We start from the raw sequence: 24127 nt of genomic DNA, 5'->3' as shown, positions 1-24127 counted from the left end.
GTGATAAATATTTTAGGTTATTAAAAGAAATTTTTAACGTCATTGATTAAAATAACAGATGTACACATGCATGGACTATTTTGCATTAAATTTTTGAGTCATGATCATTGTGACAACGAGGTAGAGTCGTGGACCAAAGTAATCATTTACCCTTTTTTATTATAAAAAATAGGTATGTCATGTGGTACTACCTGATTGATCAATGACAGGTGCATTTGGCTCCTTTTGGAGGAGTGATTCGACCAGACTTCACTTGTTTGCGTACCATTAAGGCACCAATGTCGTGTACTATTGACCAATTAAAGTGTGTCAAGTGATACCTTTTTGAAAAAAAAAAAACTAAAATAAAATAATAACCAAAAAAAACGTGAGAGAAGAAAACAGAATCACACGCCCTTCTTCTTCCTTCCCCTTCAAAACTACAAAACCCACCACCATCATCATAAGCTTTTCCTTCACCGCTGGTCGTCGCCGTTGTCGACCTGCCATGAACGTGTCATCATAAGGTTTTTGTTTTACTTTATCTTTTTTTTTGTTGGAATGATTGAAATGCTGATAGGAAAGAGAACAAATCATAATCAAAATCAAAATTTCAATTCATTAGGATTTGATTTCAGAAAATTTAGAGTTTTATTTAAGGATGATATAGAACCCCTTGCAATGTTTACATAAGCTCATCATAATCAATAACAATGATCACAGCCAGATCTCAACCCCATTGGTTAGTTAGCTGAATCAAGTCTTGTTATATTTTAGTTATTTGTATTAAAATCCTTCAATATTATATTAAAAAAAAAAAAAAAAACTATAATGAATTGTAATTGGTTCACTTGGGCTGTAATTCATGCACATAATGAGCCATAGAGTTTGTGTTGAGTGGGCAATCGGTGTAGCCAATGTTTCTACAAATACAATGCAACTGTTTTACGAGTAGAAGAGTATTGCATGCTTTTACTACTAGTACTACACACTTGAGCAAATTGACAAAAAAAAGTGGAAGAAAAGAATCAGTGTTGCTCCCAAAAGTTGTTATTAGAGCTAAACTCATCAATCAACTTTAAAATTCAATTGAGGTTACACATTATTGGTATGAATAATGCCTCCTGCTGCTTAATAACCAATGCCAACTGATGATATACCGATGAGAAAACATGGAACAAACAAGCACAAATGAGTCTGTGACTGAGATAGATTACCCCAAGCCAAATTTGTAGAAATGGCTACCACAAATTAGTTGTATTTTCATTATATAACTTCTCTTTGTTTTGCCCAAGCAAATGTTTTTCATTGCTGCCAGAAGAACCACATCAGGGATTAGACAAGTATTTGACTATTGCCCTCTAGATCCAGTTGACATATGAAATCCCCAATCAATGTCAATTTTTTCATACCTTCACAATCACCACGTCTTTATCCCCGTCAGTTTCTTCTACCAAGGGAAAGATTGTTGGATGACTCCAACCAGTGACTACGTTTACACATTCACCATTAACCTCTATGATTATTTTTCTTTAACGAACTAAAAGAAAGTAAATCTAAGGAACATATAATATTTTTCCAATATAGAAAATGAAAGATAACAGTGAACCGGGAAATCTATTTTTTTTTCTTCAAAAAAGGCCAAATCTGTTTAATCTCATTGCATAGGACTATATAAGCAGTATGCAATAATAACTCCCTTAAATCTTAACAGATAGAAGGTCCCCTAAAATGACAATGTGTAGAGAACAAAAGGAAAAGTAGTTAAAAGATGCATTTACAAGTCTAAAGCTGAATGTTTTAATCATGAAACTGTGAGAAGCTGCAATAAAGTTTGTACACACTAAGGATTCTTGGGCAAAATAAACAAGGAAAAGCTGATATCATGAGACAAGCATTCCCTGAACAAATGCAAGACCATTTGAACTTTCACATGTACAAGACTCATACATCAAAATTGCAACTAAAACTGATGATACCAAACCCAACAGTAGTTCAAATTAGCAAAAGAAGATCAATACATTACACATTTGGTGGATGGCATCCCATTGTTCTCCGTTGTATTTGCAAGTTTCATTTTTTCGTCATATAGCTTCAACAGATAATCAGACTCCTCCTTAAAGCTGAAAACACACTTGTTCAAGAACATATTCTCAGAATAAGCAAATGGTCTACCTAAGCTCGCATTTTTTTTCCGCAAACCTTTCATCAAAAGAAATTGCAAAACTGAGGCTCTTGGAATGATCCTTTTAGGTAAACTATAAGAAAACATAAGTGGAGATTTAGTAAGTTCCAAGGGATCCCAACCCATTTGATTAACCCAAAAATTCATCACCAGATTAATCTTATCAATTGAAGTCAACATCAAACTAGGCTGACACCTAAATACTCGAATAACAGCTTCATCAGACCAACCCCATTTCTTAAAAACATCAACTTTCTTATCCCAAAGTATTTTACTCATACATTTCTTGGCTATCAAAGCAGTCCGAAAAGCGGTTGTTGAAGGGTCAAACCCTAAACACTTAACTTCCTCCAATGACTTAATCAAATCATTTGAACAAAATATAGATGGCCTTCTAAGAAGCAGTCTAGCAATGGCAGAATCAGAAACTCCAAAATCAGACATCAAATTGATATTAGCCTCTAGAACATGATGGGGATAAACAGTAAATGATCTTGAATTTCGAATTAAGCAAACAATGGTATCCTTGTCTGTTTTCGAAAACCTATTCAGCAATTCAAAAAGAGGGATTATTCGTTTCTCCAAACTACTTTGTAAAATTTGAGGGTTTGAAGTTAACAATGAAACAATATCAGATGAAGAAGCACCTTTGGATAAAAAATATTCAAACTTTGGCAACAACCTTTTGTGGGGTTGTGAAGAAAGTAACCAAGGTGCTTTTGTGATGATGATGCGTATGTTATCGTGTGAAAAACCATGGTTTTGAAAGAAGGTGATAACTGAATCAGGATTATCTGGGGTATTGAAACGAACCTGCTTGTTGTTGAAAGCTTTGAGAGCTGATTCAGTTGAAAAACCAAAATTGTTGATAAGGTAGGATACAGCAAAAGGTTGTGTGATTGATTCTGCTTGAGATGTTGTGATGCTGCATTTGAGTGAAAATGGGAATGACAAGTGGTTGTTGAATTTTAAGGTTGTTGATTTTGTTGTGATGAGACATAAAACAAGATTCTGGGAGAAAAACAATTTGTTGGACATGGTTGATTTTGAGAGTTCAATTCAATGTGAGTGTTGTGTTGGAGATGACCAGATAGTACTTCAAAATGTTACGTATCTTTTGGATAATATGTTAAATTTTAATTTATATTTATTTTCATTTATATGTTTGTGGAAATTATGTTCTACCACTTACTACATATAAATGAAAATGAAAATGAATAAATTTTCATTTATATGTTTATACTTTGGTTTTTGTTGACAAATATTAAGTGTTTATTCCTTAAAAAAAATATATTAAGTGTTTATAATTTATATAAAAATTAAATGTAACAATGGACAATTACCAAAATGCAGCCACGGATCCAATGTGGGGGCAACGAGGTCAACCAACTCCACTTGCCTCCATTTACTTATTGTACTTTTAACATAAAATTTGATATTTATGTGGTTTGACTCCACTTATATAATATCATTGTCTTCACATAGTTCATTCATAACACTATAAAAAATCACAAAACTAAGCAGGATCTTAATGAGTGTTCTAGGAGCATTAGATAAGAAATTAAAAGAAATAATTGTTTATAAAAAGTTGTTGTATGTAATATCCCTCCATAAGATTTTTTTAGCAAGGGGCAGAATTGTAATTTTGCCACTCAAGATTATTTAAGTGGAAAAATCCACAATTTTCTATAATCTTCCACACACTTCCCTCACAAAAAAAAAAAAAAAACTTAAAAATATCTTCCTCTTTACTCTCAAAAACTCTCTCGGTCTTCCCCTCCCTTACTACCACTTTACCAAATTTTCCACCAATCCCACATACAATTATATAAATGTGATCTTAGGAACCATTAAAGCATGATGCTAAACTAGTTTCTTCCCCTCTCCTCTGTTGTCCGCTCCATTTTCCCCTTTCTCTCAAAATTGGATTTTGTTCAAATCAAGTTCATGAGAGGCATGCAAGTATGGAATCCTAATGGTGTTTGGTTTTGATTGGTATTTTGAAGCAAGAAGAGGAGATAGAGCAGAGGGCGGTAGCTTGGGTGTGGGTTTTGAAAGCTTTAAAGAATTCAGACTTTGTTTATTGGTGAGTTCATTAGATTTTAGACCTCCAATTTGAGTAGTTGAATTTTCACAATGGTGGTATTATTATGAATTATGTGCTGTCTCTAATGTATTATGTAATGGTGGGTTGAAATTAATTATGGCTGAACCATGACTGAATTTTATGGATAGATTGTTAGAAAATTGTATTGGATAGATTGTGAATTATGGGTCGAAAATCTTGCTGTGTAGCCTGAAAGATAATAATTGTTAGAGATTTAGATTCAACATTCAATTCCCTTCGATTTGGACATAAATTTTGTATGATTCGCACAACAAACGAACTCGGAAAGTGCATTTAAAGTTTGTAAAATCCTGCTGGAATCTGGTTACGGGTTTTGAGACAGGGCTCCACTAAAACAGTAATAACTTGCTCTCCGTAACCTGGAATCAAGTGATTTTTAATGCTATGGTTAGCTAACGAAATTACGGACGTTTTAGTACCAGTTTCACTAATTTCGGTTCAGTATTGAGGTCTGGAGACAATTTTGAAGTATGGGGTCTGATGCGGATTTTGTGCAGAATATGGGTTTAATTGTGTTAGCTCACCGGGCGAGCATGAAGCCTCGCATAGCGGGGAGATGCAGAAGTGGATATTGAAGTGAACTCAGCATAATGTTCGATTTAGAGGTGAGTTCCTTTAGCTTAGAACCCACCTTTGGGGATCAATTATGATTATGTTAGATTATTGAGATAATATGAATAAATAGACCATTTTTATGATTATTGGCCGACTGTGCAAGCATGACTATCATGCCATATGATTGGTACATTTGAAACATAATAAAAATGAGATAGTAGAATGATTATTTCTGAATTAGGTTTGGGGTATTTTGATGATGAGTATGAACATTTGAATTAGAGATTGAAATTGATGAATTAAGATGTTGGGCAAATTAATAATGAATTTAAAGAACTCACACATGAGTCTATATAGCTGAGGAAATAGTGCAGTCATATGCATATTATATGTTTGATGTTTCGATTGTTAGAGAATTAAAGTTATTAATTTATTGGTATGTTAATGGTTGATATTAGTATGTGCTATAAAGTAAATTAAATTTGTTGTACCGAAACTAACTGTGATTGAAGTGGTCTGATGAATAAATGCTAGGTAAGTTAAACTTAGAAAGTTATTGATGTCCTAATTGCATATGAAATGATTTGAAAGAAAATTTGAAATGCACCCTATGAGTAATATGCTCACATTGAATTATAGAAAATCACAGAAAAATGGAATGAGGAGAAAAATTGAAATGAGTAACATGCTCATAGAAAAAGAAAGAAAGAAAATATGAAAAATCCGTTTGCTACAACGAGAGATAATGTAGCCTATGACGTACGGGTCATAGTAATCCGTTCGCCACAACGAAGAGATAATGTGGTATATTTCCGTTCGCCACAACGAAGAGATAATGTGGTTTATGTACAAATAATGAAAAGAGATAAATGATGACATAGTTTATATTGAATGGTACAAATGAGAAAATATTTTATATTGATGAGATAATTTATATTGAGTTGTATAAATGAGAAAATAATTTATATACTTTATTGATAGTAAATTCACATCATGAGATGAGATGATAAAGTATACGAGAATGTGTTAAATTTCAGTAGCTTTGTTATTTAGAGAAGTGTATCGATATGAAAATTATGTTTGGAATGAATTAGCTACGAAGCAATATTTTATGGGCATTTTACTAATCGTTGGAAATGAGGAATTTTAGTAATGGAACTCCGGCTTAGTTAGCCGAAACTAGTTGTTATCAGAATACGATAGATTGGGTATATGTTTATGATTATTGTTATGTTTATGATTAAAGTTATGAGTATGACTATATTTATTATATGATCAAAATAGTATTTCAGACAGCGATTCTAGTTATCCCTTAATCGCTCAGTTATGCATAATGAAATCGTATAAACCCGAAATGGGTTAAGTTTAGAAACAGATGGCGATCCTAGGTTCCCCGAGGTTGCCTATAGCCTAGGATAGGTGGAACTCACTGAGACATCTTGTCTCACCCCAATCCCTTTTATTTATTTCAGATATACAAGTTATTATACGACAGGATGGTTGTTGATGAAGAAGCAGAAGTAGCTGGACAATATAAAGTACAAGTCGGTGGTACTATTTCTGAATTAACAGGTGAGAAATTCTAAGATTTGGTCAGAGTTTTTATTTATTGAAATTTTAATGTACCCGATGCCGAGTTTAACACTCATGCTAGATATCCTAGGTAATTTTCTAGTAGGGGTGTTTCATTGTAATTATTATATCGACAAAAATAACGCTTATTTATAAGATTTTTTTTTCTTTTATCAAATCTTTAATCAATTCTCTTAGAGCATATCGCATATCGCTAGCAAGACCATAAAACGACTATTATATTCTAAATTACTCTTACATTTATTGAAAAAGGCTTTGTGATTGTGTTGGTGGTTGAAAAAAATAATTAATTAGGGTTATATTTTTTATACTCCGCTAGAAATGGAAAAGTATCTTAAGAAAATCAACATTTTAGAGCAATTATAAACATAACCTATATAATTTTTGTACGCTTATGCATTTATATAGTTTTATATAAATTTTTACGATATAACTTTGACCCCATTTATTAAAATTTCTGGATCCGTCACTGCCAAAATGTATTATTATTAGATTAGATGAATTATTATATACATTATTATCCTTTAAAAAAATTATATGCATTATTAACAACTAAAGAGATAAATAGACGTAAAACAGTTTTTTTGTTGGTGAAGAGACTTTTTTTTTCTTGTGGTGAACAATTTTAATTACTTCAAAACAATGGAAGGTATATTTTTCTCCTAAAAAAACGAAAGATATATTTTCATTAAAAACAAAAACAACGGAAGGAATGTTATCCTTCTTACCTTAAGCTCTATGAGTATTGATGTTCGCACATGTTAAAGGGCTGAAAAACACCAATAAAATACCAAAATACCCCCTCTGCAGTTACCTGCCGAGGAAAAATAAATCCGGCTGCAGTTAACTACCAAGGAAAACCTCGGTAGTTAACTACCGAGGAAAATAAAAACTCAATTATCATCATCATCTTCCTTGGTTTACTGGTATTTTGGTTCAATTCATTCCCTTCACAATCCATTTGTTCCTTGTTCCTGCAACTAATTTTTGTTCCACAATCTCATCCTCCTTCTCAATTTGTTCCTTGTTCCTGCAACTAATTTTTGTTCCTCGTTGCATTAAAAAAACGAAAGTTAACAAATCTTTGATCTGTCGAATCCTCTGTCTTCAACGATGAAAACTGGCCGTTCCGATGGCTTCCATTTGTGTCGGTGATTTGGAATTGGTCCAAGGAAGCGCAGGTGTCGGCAAACCATGAAATGTTCAAACTAAAATTGCGTATGTTTTTGGAATTACAAAATGAAGCTGTGTCACCTTCAATTACAAACTTCCAACACAAGATCAGACAAGGTAATGGTGATTTGAAGAGCCTGTTCGCGTTGTTGTTTTTAGCACAGGATAATGGCGGAAATAGATCGGAGGAGAAGAAAGTGAAATAGAAAAAAAAATGAAAATTGACAAGTAAAACAAGGAAGATGATGATGATAATTTGAGTTTTAATTTTCCTCGGTAGTTAACTACCGAGGTTTTTCTCGGTAGTTAACTACAGCCGGATTTATTTTTCCTCGGCAGTTAACTGCAGAGGGAGTATTTTGGTATTTTACCGGTGTTTTTCAGCCCTTTAACATGTGTGAACAGCAATACTCAAGCTCTATAGCAAGTACAACAAACCTCCCATTGTGAAAAGGTATTTACCATTAGCCCATGTTTTCTCCACAACTCTTCACTCTGAAGCAAAGATAAAGTTTCACATTGTCACTCCCATTAAGGTAAAATCTCTACTTTCATAAGTCTTTCTCGAATGTCAACCTTCTCGACTAACGATATTTTGATTCCTCCTCTCATGCATCATATATAGTGTTTCTGGAATGATGAACATGTTCAAATTTAAGAAGACTTTATTGAGTTTTATGGGGAAGATACCAACCTCTAAATTCTCATCCCAGCCAACCTCCCGTGGAATAATGGTGCCATTAGAAGATGTTTCTCTTCTTAGGTTTTTAGAAAAAGATATCTATGTGATCTCACTTTCTTCCTTTTGATGGAAAACATGGCTGCATATCCGGTCTTGTGGCTATCTTCTTGTGAATATTAATGTAATTTACTTTCAGTGTCACGTTCTCGTAAATCTCGTCATGGCTTTCCCTTTGTATAGGTAACTTATTCTTTACCGTCTTAAATTATAAGCAAAAAAAACTCATTTTCTTTGTCCCAAATTATAAGCAAAAAAGACCAACTTTTATCATATTTAATTATGTTTTTTCAAAAAATTATATTTTTCAAAGGAAAATTAAATGCAAAGTGCATTCAATTTGCTCTCTTTTTCATTTTCTTTATAATCAACTACCAATGAAAATTGTTTTTACATCTTCCTATAAAACTTATTTCAAAGATAACACAAAAAACTATGTTACAAACTACTATGTTTTAGTTTTCTCAATAAGTGTGATTTTTTTTTTTTTGCTTATAATATGGGACGAAGGGAGTACAGTGTAGATTGTCATTCCTTCCAACATGGTATGCCTATTGTATTTTCATTTTGTTAATTGAGAGAATGAAGGTGAGAAGAAGGGTGACAAACAACCTCTAACTAACGAATGTAGGCCAAGACTTCACACGATGTGTCAAAAAGAAAGGAGTGTTTAAATCTAAACCGATCTAAAATAAAAACGCAAACTGATCCAAAAAACCGACAAGTTTTGAATGCGTTTGGATGTTGTTTTGTAAAAACCGCTGGGATCAAATCAAATTTCGGTTCACTTTTTCAAAACCAAATCAAATTGAACCGCAAAAATCAATTTTAATGCTTATTTATTATTTTATTAGTATTATATATTGCATTAATTTAATCTATATCATTACTACTTCATATATCGAATCTAATCAATCATTTTCATTTCTATAATATTAATTATTAATATATTTATATTATATTTTGCATCAAACAAACCTATTATATTTTGCTATCTTATGAAGGCAGTTATTTCCTCTTTAACCGATCTATTTTGGAATCCATTTTTCCCTTATTCTCTGAACGATTCTTGATGTATCCCAGGATGGAGAATGTTTGCATTTTACCTGAAGTTATTTTGTTTTCATAATTAATTTAAAAAAAAAATCAGAAATTTGCAACGGATCTCTTAGGTCAGTCATATTGCATGTACTCTTATGAGCTTATCATGGGTAACATGTTTCACTCAACCGTCCAATTTGATTGCAGCATCTTCATAATCTTAGTCAAGAGTCCAACCTTTAGTGCTCCCACCCACATCACTCACCTTTAAGCCATCTAAGCACAACTTCTACAATTATATTGCCTCAGAAATACACGAGATTCATTGGAAATAGGTTAGCTCTACCTTATAATATGTTATGTGAATACTTTGATACATATGGATTTTGGTTGAGTATGTACCATCCTTCAATTATTCAGTGATATGACATATACTCATATTTTTATATTAATTTATTCAATGAGTATGTACCACAAGATTTACCATTAAGTTAAGAGGTTCCAAGAGACGGATCCCATAGTTGCAGAAAACAAATTATCTCTTCTTTAGTTTATTGTTGTATTTGTTAGCCATGATAAGTGATAAGAGTGAACAAAATTACTCTTATTTGAGTTATGTATTAAAGAGTTTTTTAAAAAGGCAAGACAGTGGGAAGATATTAAAAGGAGTTGGAAACATAATAAGCAAACAACTCAAAAATCATTACTTGGATCAGTAATTCAATTTCACAATCAAAGACATTCAAATTGCAAAATACGACACGACCAAGGTGATTTAGTGTATGTTTAGTATCACACTGAGTAAGCTAGAATCACGATGACTCATCGTGATTTTCATTACAGTTTGTCTTCCTTATGCTCATCAGGTATACCCAACCCACCAATATGAATTCTTGACTATGGAGCCTCTACTAAATCATATCTCGTCTAATTTTAAATCTTTCGCATCTTTACATCCTACTTCATCAGAGTCAGTCATGACGACCAATGGCACCACTCATTGTGTATAAAGCCAACAAGGAAGCCACACTCAAACTCTACCTTTTCCAAGAATTTCATTATACTTTATTGCTACCCCGTTACAGTCTACAGATATACAGCTACGTAGTCAACTTATATTGTTCATCAATCACCATATATTGTTCCATCTCATACTGGTAGGAGTAGAAGTGTACAGGGTAACTTAAGTCAAAGTTCTTCGGTGCAAGTTGTGTCGTATTGGGTCGAATTTACCTCAACTGCAGACAAAGGCATTACCAACATCAGACAAAGGCATGCTAAAACCAGAAATAGCCTCCCAAGAAATATGTTCCGTCCATTTTTTATAACACATTCCCAAAAGTATGATGGTGTGAGATCAGTAATAAACTAATAATGGTTGGGGGATGAATTAATGGAAGAAGATGATACCAATTCTATTTCTGCGCAAAATCAATCAAACAACCACTTTGGTCTAAAGAAATTGTAACTACAATATACTAAACGCAGACCTATGCATCGAAATTGCAACTAAAATTGATGATAACGAAAAATAACAGTAGTTCAAATTAGTAAATGAAACAAGCCAACAATACCAACCCCTTATCCTGGCCTAGAAAGAATAAATACTTCAAATCAAAGAAGGAACAAGATAAGGTGGATGACAGAAGATCTTACCCATTTGGTGGATGACATGCCATTGTTCTCCTTTGTATTTGCAAATTTCATTTTTTCCTCATATAGCTTAAAGAGATAATCAGACTCCTCCTTAATGTTGTAAACATACTTGCTCAAGAACATATCCTCAGAATAAGTAAATGGTTTAACTAAGCTTGCATTCTTTTTTCGCAAACCTTTCATCAAAAGAAACTGCAAAACCGAGGCCCTTGGAATGATCCTTTTATGTAAACTATAGCCAAACATAAGTGTACATTTAACAAGTGCCAAGGAATCCCAACCCATTTGATTAACCCAAAAATTCATCACCAAATTAATCTTATCAATTGAAGCCAACATCAAATAAGGCTGAAACTTAAATATTCGAATAACATCTTTATCAGACCAACCCCATTTCTTATAGACGTCAACTTTCTCATCCCAAAGTTTTTTACTCAAACTTTTCTCAGCTATCAAAGCAGTCCCAAAAGTAGTGATTGAAGGATCAAACCCTAAACCTTTAACTTCCTCCAATGACTTAATCAAATCCTTTGAACAAAATATAGATGGTTTATTTTGAAGCAATCTAGCAATGACAAAATCAGAAACTCCAAAATCAGACATCAGATTGATATTAGCCACAATAAGGTGATGGGGATACATAGCAACCCATTTCGAATGTCGAATTAAGCAAACAATTGTATCCTTGTTAGTTTTAAAATAAGTACTATACTATCCTAGGCAACTGCACTAACCAGTAACCACTATACTGTCCTAGACAAAATAAGTACTTCAAATCAAAGAAGGAACAAGCTCAAATTCCAAAAGAAGAAGATTAACAAGTTACACATTTGGTAGAAGGCATGCCATTGTTCTCCTTTGTATTTGCAAGTTTCATTTTTTCCTCATATATAGCAATAATAGATAATCAGACTCCTCCTTAAAGACAAACTTGCTCAAGAACAATTTGGTGGAATAAGTAAATGGTTTAGCTAATCTTGAAATCTTTTTCCTCAAACTTTCATCAGAAGATATTGCACAACCAATGCCCTTGGAATGATCCTTTTCTGCAAACTTAAACCAAAAATATGTGGCCTTTAAACAAGTGCCAAGGAGTTCTAACCCAATAGATTGACCCAAAAACTCATATCCAAATTAAACTTATGAACTGAAGCCAACATCAAACTAGACTGCAACCTAAATGCTTGGGAAAAAACTTCATCAGACCAACCTCGTTTCTCAAAGACATCGACTTTCTCATCCCAACATGTTTTACTCATACATTTCTTGTGGCTATCAAAGAAGCCCCAAAAGTAGCCAATGAAGGACCAAACCCCAAACCCTTAACTTCCTCCAATGACCTAATCAAACCAGTTGGACCAAATATAGAAGGCCTTTCTAGAAGCAATCTAGCAATGGTAGAATCGCAAACTCAAAAACCAGTCATCAAATTGATACTAGCAAAAACAAGGTGATAGGGATTAAAAAGATAATGTATGGAGAACCAAAGGAAAAGCAGCTAGGAAAAGTACTTAATAATCTCAAGCTTAAAGTTTAAATCAGACCTGCCTACATAGTTTGTTTATACCACTATGTATTCTTGATCAAACACACATGGAAAGAGAACTAAGACAAGGAGAAAACATTCCCTTACCAGATCAATGCAAGACCATTTAAGCTTTTCTATATCTACTAGTTATAAAGCATGATAAATCATAAGGTATTATTATCACCAACTCTGGCACTCTGATCTGGGTTAGAAAATAAAACAAGTCAGCTAGATCATCCTCTATCAATTTTAAAAACTAACAAGCTAAGGTTAGATTACAAACGAAGAATACGAAATCACATACTAAGCGAATGGCATGCCATTGTTTTCCTTTGTGCATGCAAGTTTAATTTTTTCCTCATATAGCTTTAATAGATAATCAGACTCCTCCTTAAAGAAGAAAACAAACTTGCTCAAGAACAATTTCTCAGAATAAGTAAATGGTGTAACTGAGCTTGCATTCTTTTCTCGCAAACCTTTCATAAATAGAAATTGCAAAACTGATGCCCTTGGAATGATCCTTTTAGGTAAACTATAACCAAACATAATTGGACATTTAGTAAGTTCCAAGGAATTCCGACCCAATTGATTGACCCAAAAACTCATCAACAAATTAATCTTTTCAATTGAAGTCAACATCGAAATAGGCTGACACCTAAATGCTCGAATAACATCTTCATCAGACCAACCCCATTTCTTAAAAACGTCAACTTTCTCATCCCAAAATTTTTTACTCATAAATATCTTGGCTGCCAAAGCAACCCTAAAAGTAGTCGTTGAAGGATCAAACCCTAAACACTTAACTTCCTCTAATGACTTAATCAAATCAGATGAACCAAATATAGATGGCTTTTTCTGAAGCAATTTAGCAATGGTAGAATCACAAACTCCAAAATCAGTCATCAAATTGATATTAGCCACAATAAGGCGATGTGGGCTAATAATAAACGACTTTGAATGTCGAATTAAGCAGAGAATGATATCCTTGTCGGTTTTCAAAAACCTACTTAACAATTCAAAAAGAGGGATTATTCGTTTCTCAAAGCTAGTTTGTAAAATATCAGGGTATGCAGTTAACAATGAAACAATATCAGATGAAGAAGCACCTTTGGATAGAAAAAATTCAAACTTAATTTCATGATTCTTCAAGCTTAATTCCAAGAACTTAGGGTTACCACTAACCATGCGGACAATGTCAGAGGTAGAAGCACCTTTGGAGAGTAAAAATTGAAACTTTGGGAGAATTCTTTTGTGGGTATCGCAGGAAAGAAGCCATGGTTCTCTTTTGATGATGTTGAGAATATCTGAGTCGGTGAAACCGTGAATTTTGAAGAAGTTGAGAACTGAATCAGGTTTTTGTGAGGTTTTGAAATAAAGCTGTTTGGAAGCTTTGAGTGCGAATTCATGTGAGAATCCGAATTTATCGATGAGATAAGACACAGCGAAAGGGTGTGAAGTGGTAGTAGTGGTAAGGAATCTGAGTGTTGTTGAGTAATTTGATATGCCAAAAGCATTGCGACAGAGAAATGCTTTGAGCATTGAATCGTTTTGTTGTAACAGAAGGAAGAAGATGATTCAAATGTATTTTGCTCTCTTTCAGAATTCTTATTTAACCAATTTATTTGGAAGGTGACTTGGAACTCCACCTTTAATGTGACATCTCATCATTTTACTGGCGAGACTTAATAAAATAAATGACTAAATTGATTGACATTTATAAAATACAAAGACGTATTGGTTATTTCAAAAAATTGAGGGATGAAATTGACCGATGCGTGCAAATTTGATGACCAAAATGCCTATTCACTCCCAATTTATATATATTGTTTGATTAATATAGCATCTTCCTGAATTATTTGTTTGAACTCCGTTAAACTTGCGTGTAAGTTTTTAATGATTATTCTTATTTCGTTTATTTACGAAGAAAATGTTATTGGGCACACGAACAAGTAGGTTTGACTATCCTCAGACTTGTGTTTATAAAAAATCCTCATACCCGAGTCCATACCTTATGGGTAACAAGTTTGGCCTCCGTCACCGTACTCTACAGGCATCAAATCGTCTGTACTTGCGCGCATTACATGCACTTTAACAACAAAATGACAATAAATAAAACAAAAAGACCACGACAAAATTAAAATATGATCTAAAATCTTTTAAATCAACTTATAAATATTTTTTTTGGTGCAACTTATCGAATATTACACAACATAGTATTTAGCCAAATGAAAAGTATCCAAAGTGTAAAAAAAAAAAAAAGTGCATATTACAATAAATATCAAGTACTTAAGATTAATTCACTAATTTTCGTATTATAAAATTATAATTATAGTATATATTATGTGCGAGGTGCATGGCGTGCTGGGCACTAGGCTATATTAAGTAGTAAATTAAAAACAAAAATTAGAATTTTAATATAACATTTCCCAAAAAAAAAGTTACATAATTTATTATTTTATGTTTATGGTTTAAAATAGTCTGATCAAAATTGTTCAAGCAACAACCGTACCCGGCTTCTCCAAACAATCAGCCATGCCAAACCAACTTAAAGGCGCATGAATCATTACGCCATGATCATCTCAAATGCACAAACCATAACCAAAGCTGTTATCTCTCCTTCAAATATTGCAGCATCTAGAAGTCAATTTTGTTGTTCGCATAGTTTTCTCATGAAGTCCATATTCCCATATTTGGTAAATATTTTTGTAGAGCATTATTCTTAGTCATATTTTCATTATATATCTCTTTGATTTTTTGCCCAAGGGAATTTTGAAATTGCCGCTGGAATCCGTATATACTCCCACTTTAGATCCAATCATATATGAAACCCCCAATCACTGTCCATTTTCCAAGAATACTTCATGCCTTCATGATCGCCACTTCTTATCTCCCGAGTTTCTTCTACCATGAGAAACCACTAGTTTGATGGCTACTTACTACCATCAACACATCATCACCAAGACTCCGACTTGTGACTGTTTACACTTCTATGTAGTACCAGCACTTCTGATCTTAGATGTATCTTAATGTCCGACATCGACATATGTGATTGTATTGTTCATATATACGTTCTTAGATGTATCTTACTGTCCAACATCGACATATGTGATTGCACTGAATTATGTCATTTTCTCAAAATTTTAGCAATGTCGAGGTGTCAATGTCCCTGGTTAATAGTTACAATTTTCCATTAACATCTTTACAGTAAATCATAAACTAGACTCTTGGTGAATTGGCGTACTCTTTCTCAACGGATTGCTTCCTTCTTCTCTGAGCAATCCAATGTCCCTACATTTTGGGGTGAGGGTGACAGTTTATATCTTAAAAAAAAAAAAAAATCTTGTCCACAAATCTGTTAATCTCATTGCATATGACTATGTAAGCTGTTATACCCTAATTTTGGACCTAAAAATACTAGCTCAATTCTTCTTTTCTTGCATTTCAAGTCATTTGATATGTCTCTGATCAATTACATCTTTCTTTGCATTTTATTTCAATGTTATTTGCAAAATTCACATAGAAGGGCATTTTAGTCATTTCCTATGTCAAAATTTCTTTCAGTCTTTTAAAAAATTGTTTAAGTCTTTTCATTTGGTTTGAATAAGTCTCATTTCAATTCTATGCCAAAATCCTTTTCAAAAATTGCATTTGAAGTCATTTTGAGTCAGTTTTGCCCCTAGGGGCATTTTAGTCTTTTCATATGTCAAAACTCTGTTCAAATCTTAAAAATTGTCTCTGAGTCTTTCAAATTAGTTTAAATAAACTTTTATTTCAATTCTCTGTTAAAAATCCATTCTAAAATTCGCATCTGAGTCATTTTCAGTCGTTTTAGCCCTAGGGGCATTTTGGTCATTTCACGCGAAATTTCGGCAGAGAGAGGTTACTTTAAAGTACCTCATTTAGGCCATTGGTTCGTTTTAGTCCGTTTTTGTCAATTTTAATCGTTTCACTTTACGTTATTTCCCGGTTACCAATTTTAATTCATTTTATTTTTATTTTTTTTTAAGTCCTAAAATTCCTAAAAATTGCATTTTAGTCCATTATTGTCCAAGTCATTGTCCAGTACACGTGTCAGTCTTTCATTTGTCCAAGAGTTAGTTATGCCACATGTCATTTTCGTATTGGTCCAGAGGGCACAAGTGTCAGCTATAAAGCCCAGTCATCACAGTCAAAGAGTCAACAATTTTTTCATTTTCTGCACATTCCCCAAAAAGTCTCAGAAACACTTTCATAATTTCTCTCTCCTCAAAACAGAATCAAAACTGAAAATTCTTCAAGAACAAAGATGAAGATTCATCTTCATCCTTGAACCATAGCACATCAAATTTTTCAGAAACATCACAGCACGCATTCAACGCAAATTCACATGATAATCACGCAGATTACCGAAACGGAATCCACATCAAACACGAAACCACCTCTGTTTCGATCCACAACAACGCTCTAAACACCAAAACGTATTGTTACTACCGAAACAGTTCGTGTTCAACACGAATCAATAGTAGATCGGCTTCAAAGAGTTGGAACGGTTTCAGATCGAGAAAAAGAACGTCAAGATCAGTTTTGCGAAGCAACAACAGTCCAGATCGGAGTATATACGAGCAAGTTCGAGTTTATTCGCCAAAGTTTTCTCTCCCGAAGCGTTCCCTCTCCGATTTGAGCGAAGGTACTCTTTCCTCTTCTTTTCACCGTCGTGTATTCGATTGCCGTTCATTTCTCTTTGAAAATTTTCGGAACTTGAAGTGTAGATCTAGGCCGTTTTGGTATGTTCTTGAAGAAACTGATCATGGATATAGGTAGAGAAGATGAAGAGGAACGTTTTGGCTTTAAAAGATTTTGAAAAAAACGGAAGTTTAAACTTCCGACCCGGTGGCGCCGCCACTTTGGCCGGCCAACCACCGCGTCGGACCACCTCCCCTTCATCTTCTCCGGCGAAGCTTAGTTAGAGAGAAGAGAGAGCTTTTTGTGTTTGTTTCAAGGTTAGAGAGAGAAATTGTGAATGGAAATGAGGAAAAAGAGCCAAAAAACCTTTATATATGTGTCCAAAACCCATGGATCCGATCCAGACCCAATCCAGACCCGTAACCCGCCCTGTTTCTCATCTTGGATTGGGCTTGGGTTTTGGTTTCCTTACCAGTTTCGTTTTGAGTAAGACTTGTGCTATTTCCCACACTGTTCTTGGCTATTTACACCCCTGTCTCATTAAAAACGTTCAAAAAAATCTCTACAAGTGTGCAAATTATTTTCTTGATATTTTCTTGACGAATCTTGATGTATTTATACGTCAAGTGTTGGTCAAAAAAATGAGGAAATAACTTGTTCTCTTGTTAATTTAATTCCTTTCTATTTCTTGAAAAATCTTGTTAAAAACCTCCAAAAATTTGTGAACTCTCTTGCAATCATTTTTTGATGCTTGAAAATTGTTTCTTATGACATTTTGGCATGTTAAAAAGTTGGTAAAAATATATGTGGAATTTTCTTGTGATTTTGTGTTACTTTTTGCTAATTTTTGTGAGGTTTTTGCATGATTTTGATTCTAATTCTTGGCACATGCCATTGATTTGCAATATGAGAATTTGTGATGAGCTTATATCTGCATTTAATGTGTTTCTACTGGATGTTAATGTGGTATGGATAGTTACTTGTTTTACAAGCCATGTAAATAATTGTTTGTGGGAATAAAGTGTGAAATGTGCTTAAAATGTGTCATAATTCTTGGTTTAATATTGTCTTATAATTTTCATGTCATAGCTGAAATAAAACTCTTTGAAGATTGTCACGGCATGAAAATTATAGGCCTTATGTTTGCGTGAATTTTATGACAAAGTTTAAGCACATTTTACCACTTCTTGTGTGCTAAGATTTTGTTACATTTTGTCAAGTTTCATTACTTTCCTATACCACTTTACTTGCATCTATTTCAATCCTTATTATTCCTTATGCCACTAACCATTTTGTTTCATGTTTCATGCATCTCCACAAGCATACTTCATTCTTCCATTATAGTTTCATTTCTTGCACTTTAATTCCCATATTAATACTTAGAATGTGACACTTAGGATTTTTCTTTGTACTTTACTTTCATGTCATTTACTATTCTTGCAAGACCATAGAATGTATCTAGGCCAATGATGTAAAGGACAATGGACTCTAATAATGTACACCGACACAAGCACCGACACATGCACACACCTCACTTTAGATATAGCTAGAATATGCATGTTTAGATGTATGTTTAGGATTGTATGTTTAGATGAATGTTTAGGCTTTATACTTAGAAAAATCAATTTTCCAAAAAAAATGAACAAACTTCACTCAAATCATTTTCTAAATAAACCTTGGGATCAAAATCCCATTGTATTTTCCTTTTTCATTTTCTTAATCAAATTTCAATAAAAAATAATCATACTTGACTTCTTTTGCAAAATGACTAATCAAACCTCACCTTTTCTTAAATTCTCATGCCTTCAAGGCCTCTCAATCCCCATTCTTCAAAATCCCATTTTCAAACTTAAAATCAACCAACAAAAACAAAAACATTTTTGGAAGAGAACTACGGTGGATTTGATCCCTTAAATGGGTACGTAGGCAAGGAACAAAATTCCTTCAATTCAACTAAAATAAAAATTCAAACACATTCCTCTCCCTCCAATTCTTCATTTAGAAAACCTTTTAGGCTTAAACACTTTCAAAATAAGCACTTAAAAATAAAGCGCGTGCGTAGAAATTAAAGACGGTTCCTATAGGATACTATAGTCGTTATGGGTGCCTAACACCTTCCCGTAGCGAAAACAACTCCCGGACCTCGACTCTCAAGGGTTTTGCTTACTTTTTCCCTTCCCAAGAAAAAATAAGATATCACCGGTTTAAAAGGTTCAAACGTAATCAATGTTTGACACCCGAAAACCAAGATAAAACATAAGCAATAGACATTAATAAACTCCTTAAAGATAGCGGTTCCAATAAAATGACAATGTGTAGAAACAAAAGGAAAAGTAGTTAAAAGATGCATTTACAATTCTAAAGCTGAAAGCTTTAATCATCAAATTGTGAGAACCTGCATGTGGTCGGGATAAGATTCCCTGCTGTAACTGCGTCCTGCTGTAATAAAGGACAGCCGTCTGATTATAACAAATGGCTGAGATTGTTTTATGGTGTGAAACCGAGTTGAAATTTGGGCCGTTCGATCTTAAATCAACGGATGATGTTTATTACAGCGTGAAACAGCGTTAAAAATTACAGCAGGGAATCCTGACCCGTATAATTTCTATATACTATGGATTCTTGGGCCAAATAAACACACAAGAACGCCATGAGACAAGAGAGTTGCTTTTTTGACAAGGAATACTTCCAATTGACACATGGAAATGACTATAAAGCCCCTGGCAGTAGTTAACAACCGCTGGAAGATACGCCGGCTGTTAACTGCCACTGGGAGCCAGCGGTTGTTAACAGTGGCGGAGCCAGGATTTTTATAAAGCTCGGGCGAAAAAAAATTTGCAATACATTTATAGAGGTTTACATAAGAAATTGCAAGCAAATAATAAAAAATTTAAAGAAATTGCCCAATTTATAGGGGTTTATATAAGAAATTCAAGGGGATTTACATAAGAAATTGCAAAAAATTTGGATCGGAGCCCGGGCGAGTGCCCGGGCTCGCCGGGCCTTAGAACCGCCCCTGGTTGTTAACAACCGCTGGTGTCTTTCCCCCCCAAAACCAGAAACCCCTACCTCACTTATTCATTCATCACCTTTTTTCACCAAAACCATACCCAAAAAAAAATCCCATTTCAAAATTTTTGTGTTAAAATCATGCCTCCAAATCATTGCTGATCGATTGCTAAGACGTTAATGCATCAAAGAACAGGTATTACAACGTTAAAATCCATTGCATTTGATTGATTTTTCTGGTTTTTTTTTATTCTGACACGCGTTGTAGCGGCAGTTAACTACCGCTGGCAGTGAGCGGCTGTTAACTGCCGCTGGACACTTTGAAAAATTTTCAAATTTTTCTAAGTGCAGCCACTGTGAAAACAGTGTTTTTTCCAAATTTTTTTTCTTTTTTTTTTGTTTGTTTATGTTAATATAAGATATTAGATAGATGTTTATTAATTAGTTTAGTAATTGTATGTTGTTTATTTATAGATAATGTTGAGAAAAAGCAACTTTCTTATTCCTTGTCAAATAAGCAACTTTTTTGTTGTTTATTTATAGATAATGTCGATTCCATTAAGGTTGAAGCTCCCGCTAAGGTCGAAGTCTCCGTTAAAGTTGAGGCTTCAAGCGTCAATTCCGATGTGGACACGGCTCATTTCTTTTCAACCCAAGACACATGGAAAGATAAAAACGAATTGCTCGGTTGGGTCCGTCGACAAGCAAATAGGGCTGGATTTACAGTTATCATTAGGAGATCTAGTGAAGGAAGAAATGCTATGTTGGAGTTGGTTTGTGAACGGAGCGGCGAGCACAAAGTATCGAAGACAAAGTGAAGAATGAAACAATTGGATCTAGAAAGTGTGGGTGTTTGTTCAAGGTGCGTGGATATGTCGTTAGGGAAGACAATGCTTGGAAATTGGCCATTCTTAATGGCGTTCACAACCATGAGATGGTTCCGTATGTAGCAGGGCACCTTCTTGCCGCAAGATTAACGGAGGACGACAAGAAGCTTGTACATGACTTGACCGATTCTTGGGTGAAACCAAAAAATATTTTGACAAACTTGAGGAATAAAAGGAAACAGTCCATGACAAATATCAATCAAGTCTACAATGAACGTCATAAATTCAAAAAGGCAAAACGGGGTGACTTGACGGAGATGCAATATCTAATCACAAAACCAACTTGTATAAGATGCCATTGTTTGAAATAGTTGGAGTCACCTCAACCTATTTGACATATTTGGTTGGTTTTGCATTATGACTAGGGAGAAGGAGGATAACTTTACTTGGGCTTTGCAAATGTTGCTTAAACTTCTTGGACCAAATAGCGATATGCCTAAGGTGGTAGTGACCGATAGGGACACAGGTATGATGAATGTCGTAAACAATGTTCTCCCTGGTAGTAGTGCAATACTTTGTTATTTCCATGTTGGCAAAAATGTTAGATCAAGAATCATCACCGATTGCAAAGTTAAACAAAACATTGTTGTGGTGGATGGCCAAAAGAAGATTGTCGACGAGGAGAAGCATAGTAAGTTGGTTGATACTATATTTGATGCATGGGAAAAATTGGTTGAATCTCCTACTCAAGAGTTATATGCGGGTAATCTAGTGGAATTCCAAGATGCTTGTAAGGATCATCCAAACTTTCTTCAATATGTTCAAGAAACCATTTTGAAGCCTTTCAAGGACAAGCTAGTGAGGGCATGGACGGACCTTGTGTTACATCTTGGGTGTAGGACCACAAATAGAGTTGAAGGAGCTCATGGTGTGGTGAAGGAATATTTGTCCACCTCCAAGGGTGATTTGGGTACTTGTTGGCATAAAATAGATGAGATGTTGGCAAACCAATTTGGGGAGATACAATCATCGTTTGGTAGGAGCGTTACGGTCTTGGAACATCGATACAAAGATGTCACTTTGTACTCCGGGTTGGGTGGTCACGTGTCTAGACAAGCCAAGAATTTTATTTTTGTGGAAGAAGAGTGTGCTAGGAGAACCTTGTGCATTGAGAAGAAAACTTGTGGTTGTGTTCGAAGGACGTCGTATGGCCTACCTTGTGCATGCTTCATTGCTATGAAAATCCGTCACAACATGCCCATTCGATTGGATGAGATACACCCGCATTGGCAAAAGTTGTACATGGGTGAAGAACAAAGTAATGAAGATTTGTTTTCGGTCGCGGAGGAGTGGCATGGTATCCAAGAATGTCTCCAAAGAGTTCCGTTCCAAATGAAACTAGAAATCAAAGAGGCTTTGCGGTTGTTAGCGTTTCCGGAGACCACAATGTTGTCACCACCTCCAAGAAAGGTGGCAACCAAAGGAGCTCCCAAAAAAATCAAAACCACACGTGGTAGGATCCCATCTACGTGGGAGACTATTGATTCTCAACATCCGGAAAGTCAATCTTCACCACGGAAAAAATCTTCACAAACTAAAAGGAAAGGTGCTCGCATTGGCATTTCTCCGGTTCCGGTTCCTAAGCCTAGCTTGGTTTCAACAAGTTATGATCCATCCAATCCTATGTATTACATGCCAAAATTCATGATACCATACATTGAGAGAGTTGTGGATGTTATTGGTGACGGTCATTGTGGGTTTAGGGCTATAGCGGAAGCCTTGGGTTTGACGCAAGAAAGTCATGTTATGGTGCGGAGAGCACTTATTCAAGAGTTGAAAGAGCATAGGAGCAAATACATTGAGGTGTATGCGAGTGAGAACCGTTACAACTACATCTTGGATGGATTGTATCCTCCCAAAAATCCTAGTAGCTTTGCACCTCCCGACAAATGGTTGACATTGCCGGATATGGGACACATCGTTGCATCATGTTACAATAGGCCGGTGTTAGAGATGACTACATGGAAAGACTACATCTCCGAGACTTTTTTCCCACTTAGAGGACGGCCTCCGGTTAACCCGAAAAGCAACATGATTTGCCTTGGTCTAATCCCAAATCATTTCGTCCTTCTTTCATTAAAAGATGGTTGCCCGCTACCTCCAACATGCACGGAGTGGAGAAATCACAGGAGCGAAGAGGCGGCAACATGGGAGGATGAATTTTTGGATCAACAGGATCGTTTCCAAACACTCATGGACATTGAGGTCAAAGAGAGACCGGTTCCACCAAAGGAGCCAACAAATGAAGACAATCCAATTATGTTTGATGACACTCCGGTTAAAGCAAACACCGAATTTGAAGATGTTCTGGAACATTTAGATGATTTGCTTTTATTAGATGAAATGTGACACTTTTTGGTCGGTGTTAATCCGTTTTTTGGTTGATACGCGCCGACATATTTTTTTGGATATATAATGTAATGACCAATTTTTTGGGTGATATAATGTAACTAACCTTTAACTATTTATATGTATATCAATATATTTGAGTTTCGCATTTATTAGTAATTAATGTACATTACATGTAATGTTTTGCATAATGTGAAAAATTTGATGAATTTCAAACAATTGTTAAACTTTAACGCATTATCGGTTTGGTGTAATGTAACCGAATAATTGATAAACTATTAAATGTTGATGTTTATGATTGTTGGATGTTGTTGTTTTGGTTTGATTTCCTCTGGAATTGCCGTTTCAAATTACAGGTCAAATAGGACACATTTCCTGGGCAAAACCAGTTACAGACTGCACTGGTTCTGTAACTGGTGTGAGCGGTAGTTAACAACCGCTGGGTACCAGCGGCAGTTAACAGTCGGCGTGTTTCCCAGCGGCAGTTGACTACCGCCAGGGGCAATATGGTCATTTCCATGTGTCAATTGGAAGTATTCTATGTCAGAAAAGCAACTCTCATGAGACAAACATTCCCAGGCCAAATGTAAGACCAGTTGAACTTTCACGTATACAAGGTCTAAAGAAATTGTAACTACAATAT

General features: G+C 34.7%; 2 protein-coding genes, 1 long non-coding RNA gene and 1 pseudogene across 5 annotated transcripts; 2 read left to right on the top strand and 2 right to left on the bottom strand.

The window, feature by feature from the left end:
- Positions 1-1755: 1755 nt before the first annotated feature.
- LOC146945526 (uncharacterized) lies at positions 1756-3230 on the bottom strand. The gene has a single exon (XM_085743858.1). The coding sequence runs from the start codon at positions 3200-3202 to the stop codon at positions 1994-1996; it is 1209 nt and encodes a 402-aa protein (XP_085599984.1). The 5' UTR covers positions 3203-3230; the 3' UTR covers positions 1756-1993.
- A 419-nt stretch (positions 3231-3649) lies between these two features.
- On the top strand, positions 3650-9594 carry LOC146945525 (uncharacterized). 3 transcript variants are annotated; one of them, XR_015026413.1, is made up of 3 exons: positions 3755-4897; positions 6320-8149; positions 8239-9594. It is a non-coding gene; the product is annotated as an uncharacterized LOC146945525 (long non-coding RNA). The 3 variants fall into 3 exon arrangements; XR_015026414.1 differs by lacking the exon at positions 8239-9594 and having other exon boundaries at positions 3783-4250; positions 4790-4897; positions 6320-6621; XR_015026412.1 differs by lacking the exon at positions 8239-9594 and having other exon boundaries at positions 3650-4897; positions 6320-6621.
- A 480-nt stretch (positions 9595-10074) lies between these two features.
- LOC146945524 (uncharacterized) lies at positions 10075-14193 on the bottom strand. Its single transcript, XM_085748074.1, has 3 exons — positions 12882-14193; positions 11050-11755; positions 10075-10631 (listed from the first exon to the last, which is right to left on the bottom strand). The coding sequence occupies exons 1-3, from the start codon at positions 14114-14116 to the stop codon at positions 10623-10625; spliced, it is 1950 nt and encodes a 649-aa protein (XP_085604200.1). The 5' UTR covers positions 14117-14193; the 3' UTR covers positions 10075-10622.
- Positions 14194-20428: 6235 nt separating this feature from the next.
- LOC146945523 (uncharacterized) lies at positions 20429-23632 on the top strand (annotated as a pseudogene).
- Positions 23633-24127: the final 495 nt, after the last annotated feature.

This window comes from Medicago sativa, chromosome 2 (genome assembly GCF_051527215.1).
Source record: "Medicago sativa cultivar Bolivia chromosome 2, Bolivia_mono, whole genome shotgun sequence".
NCBI classification, from domain to species: domain Eukaryota; kingdom Viridiplantae; phylum Streptophyta; class Magnoliopsida; order Fabales; family Fabaceae; genus Medicago; species Medicago sativa.
This window is presented reverse-complemented; position numbering and strand designations above follow the sequence as displayed.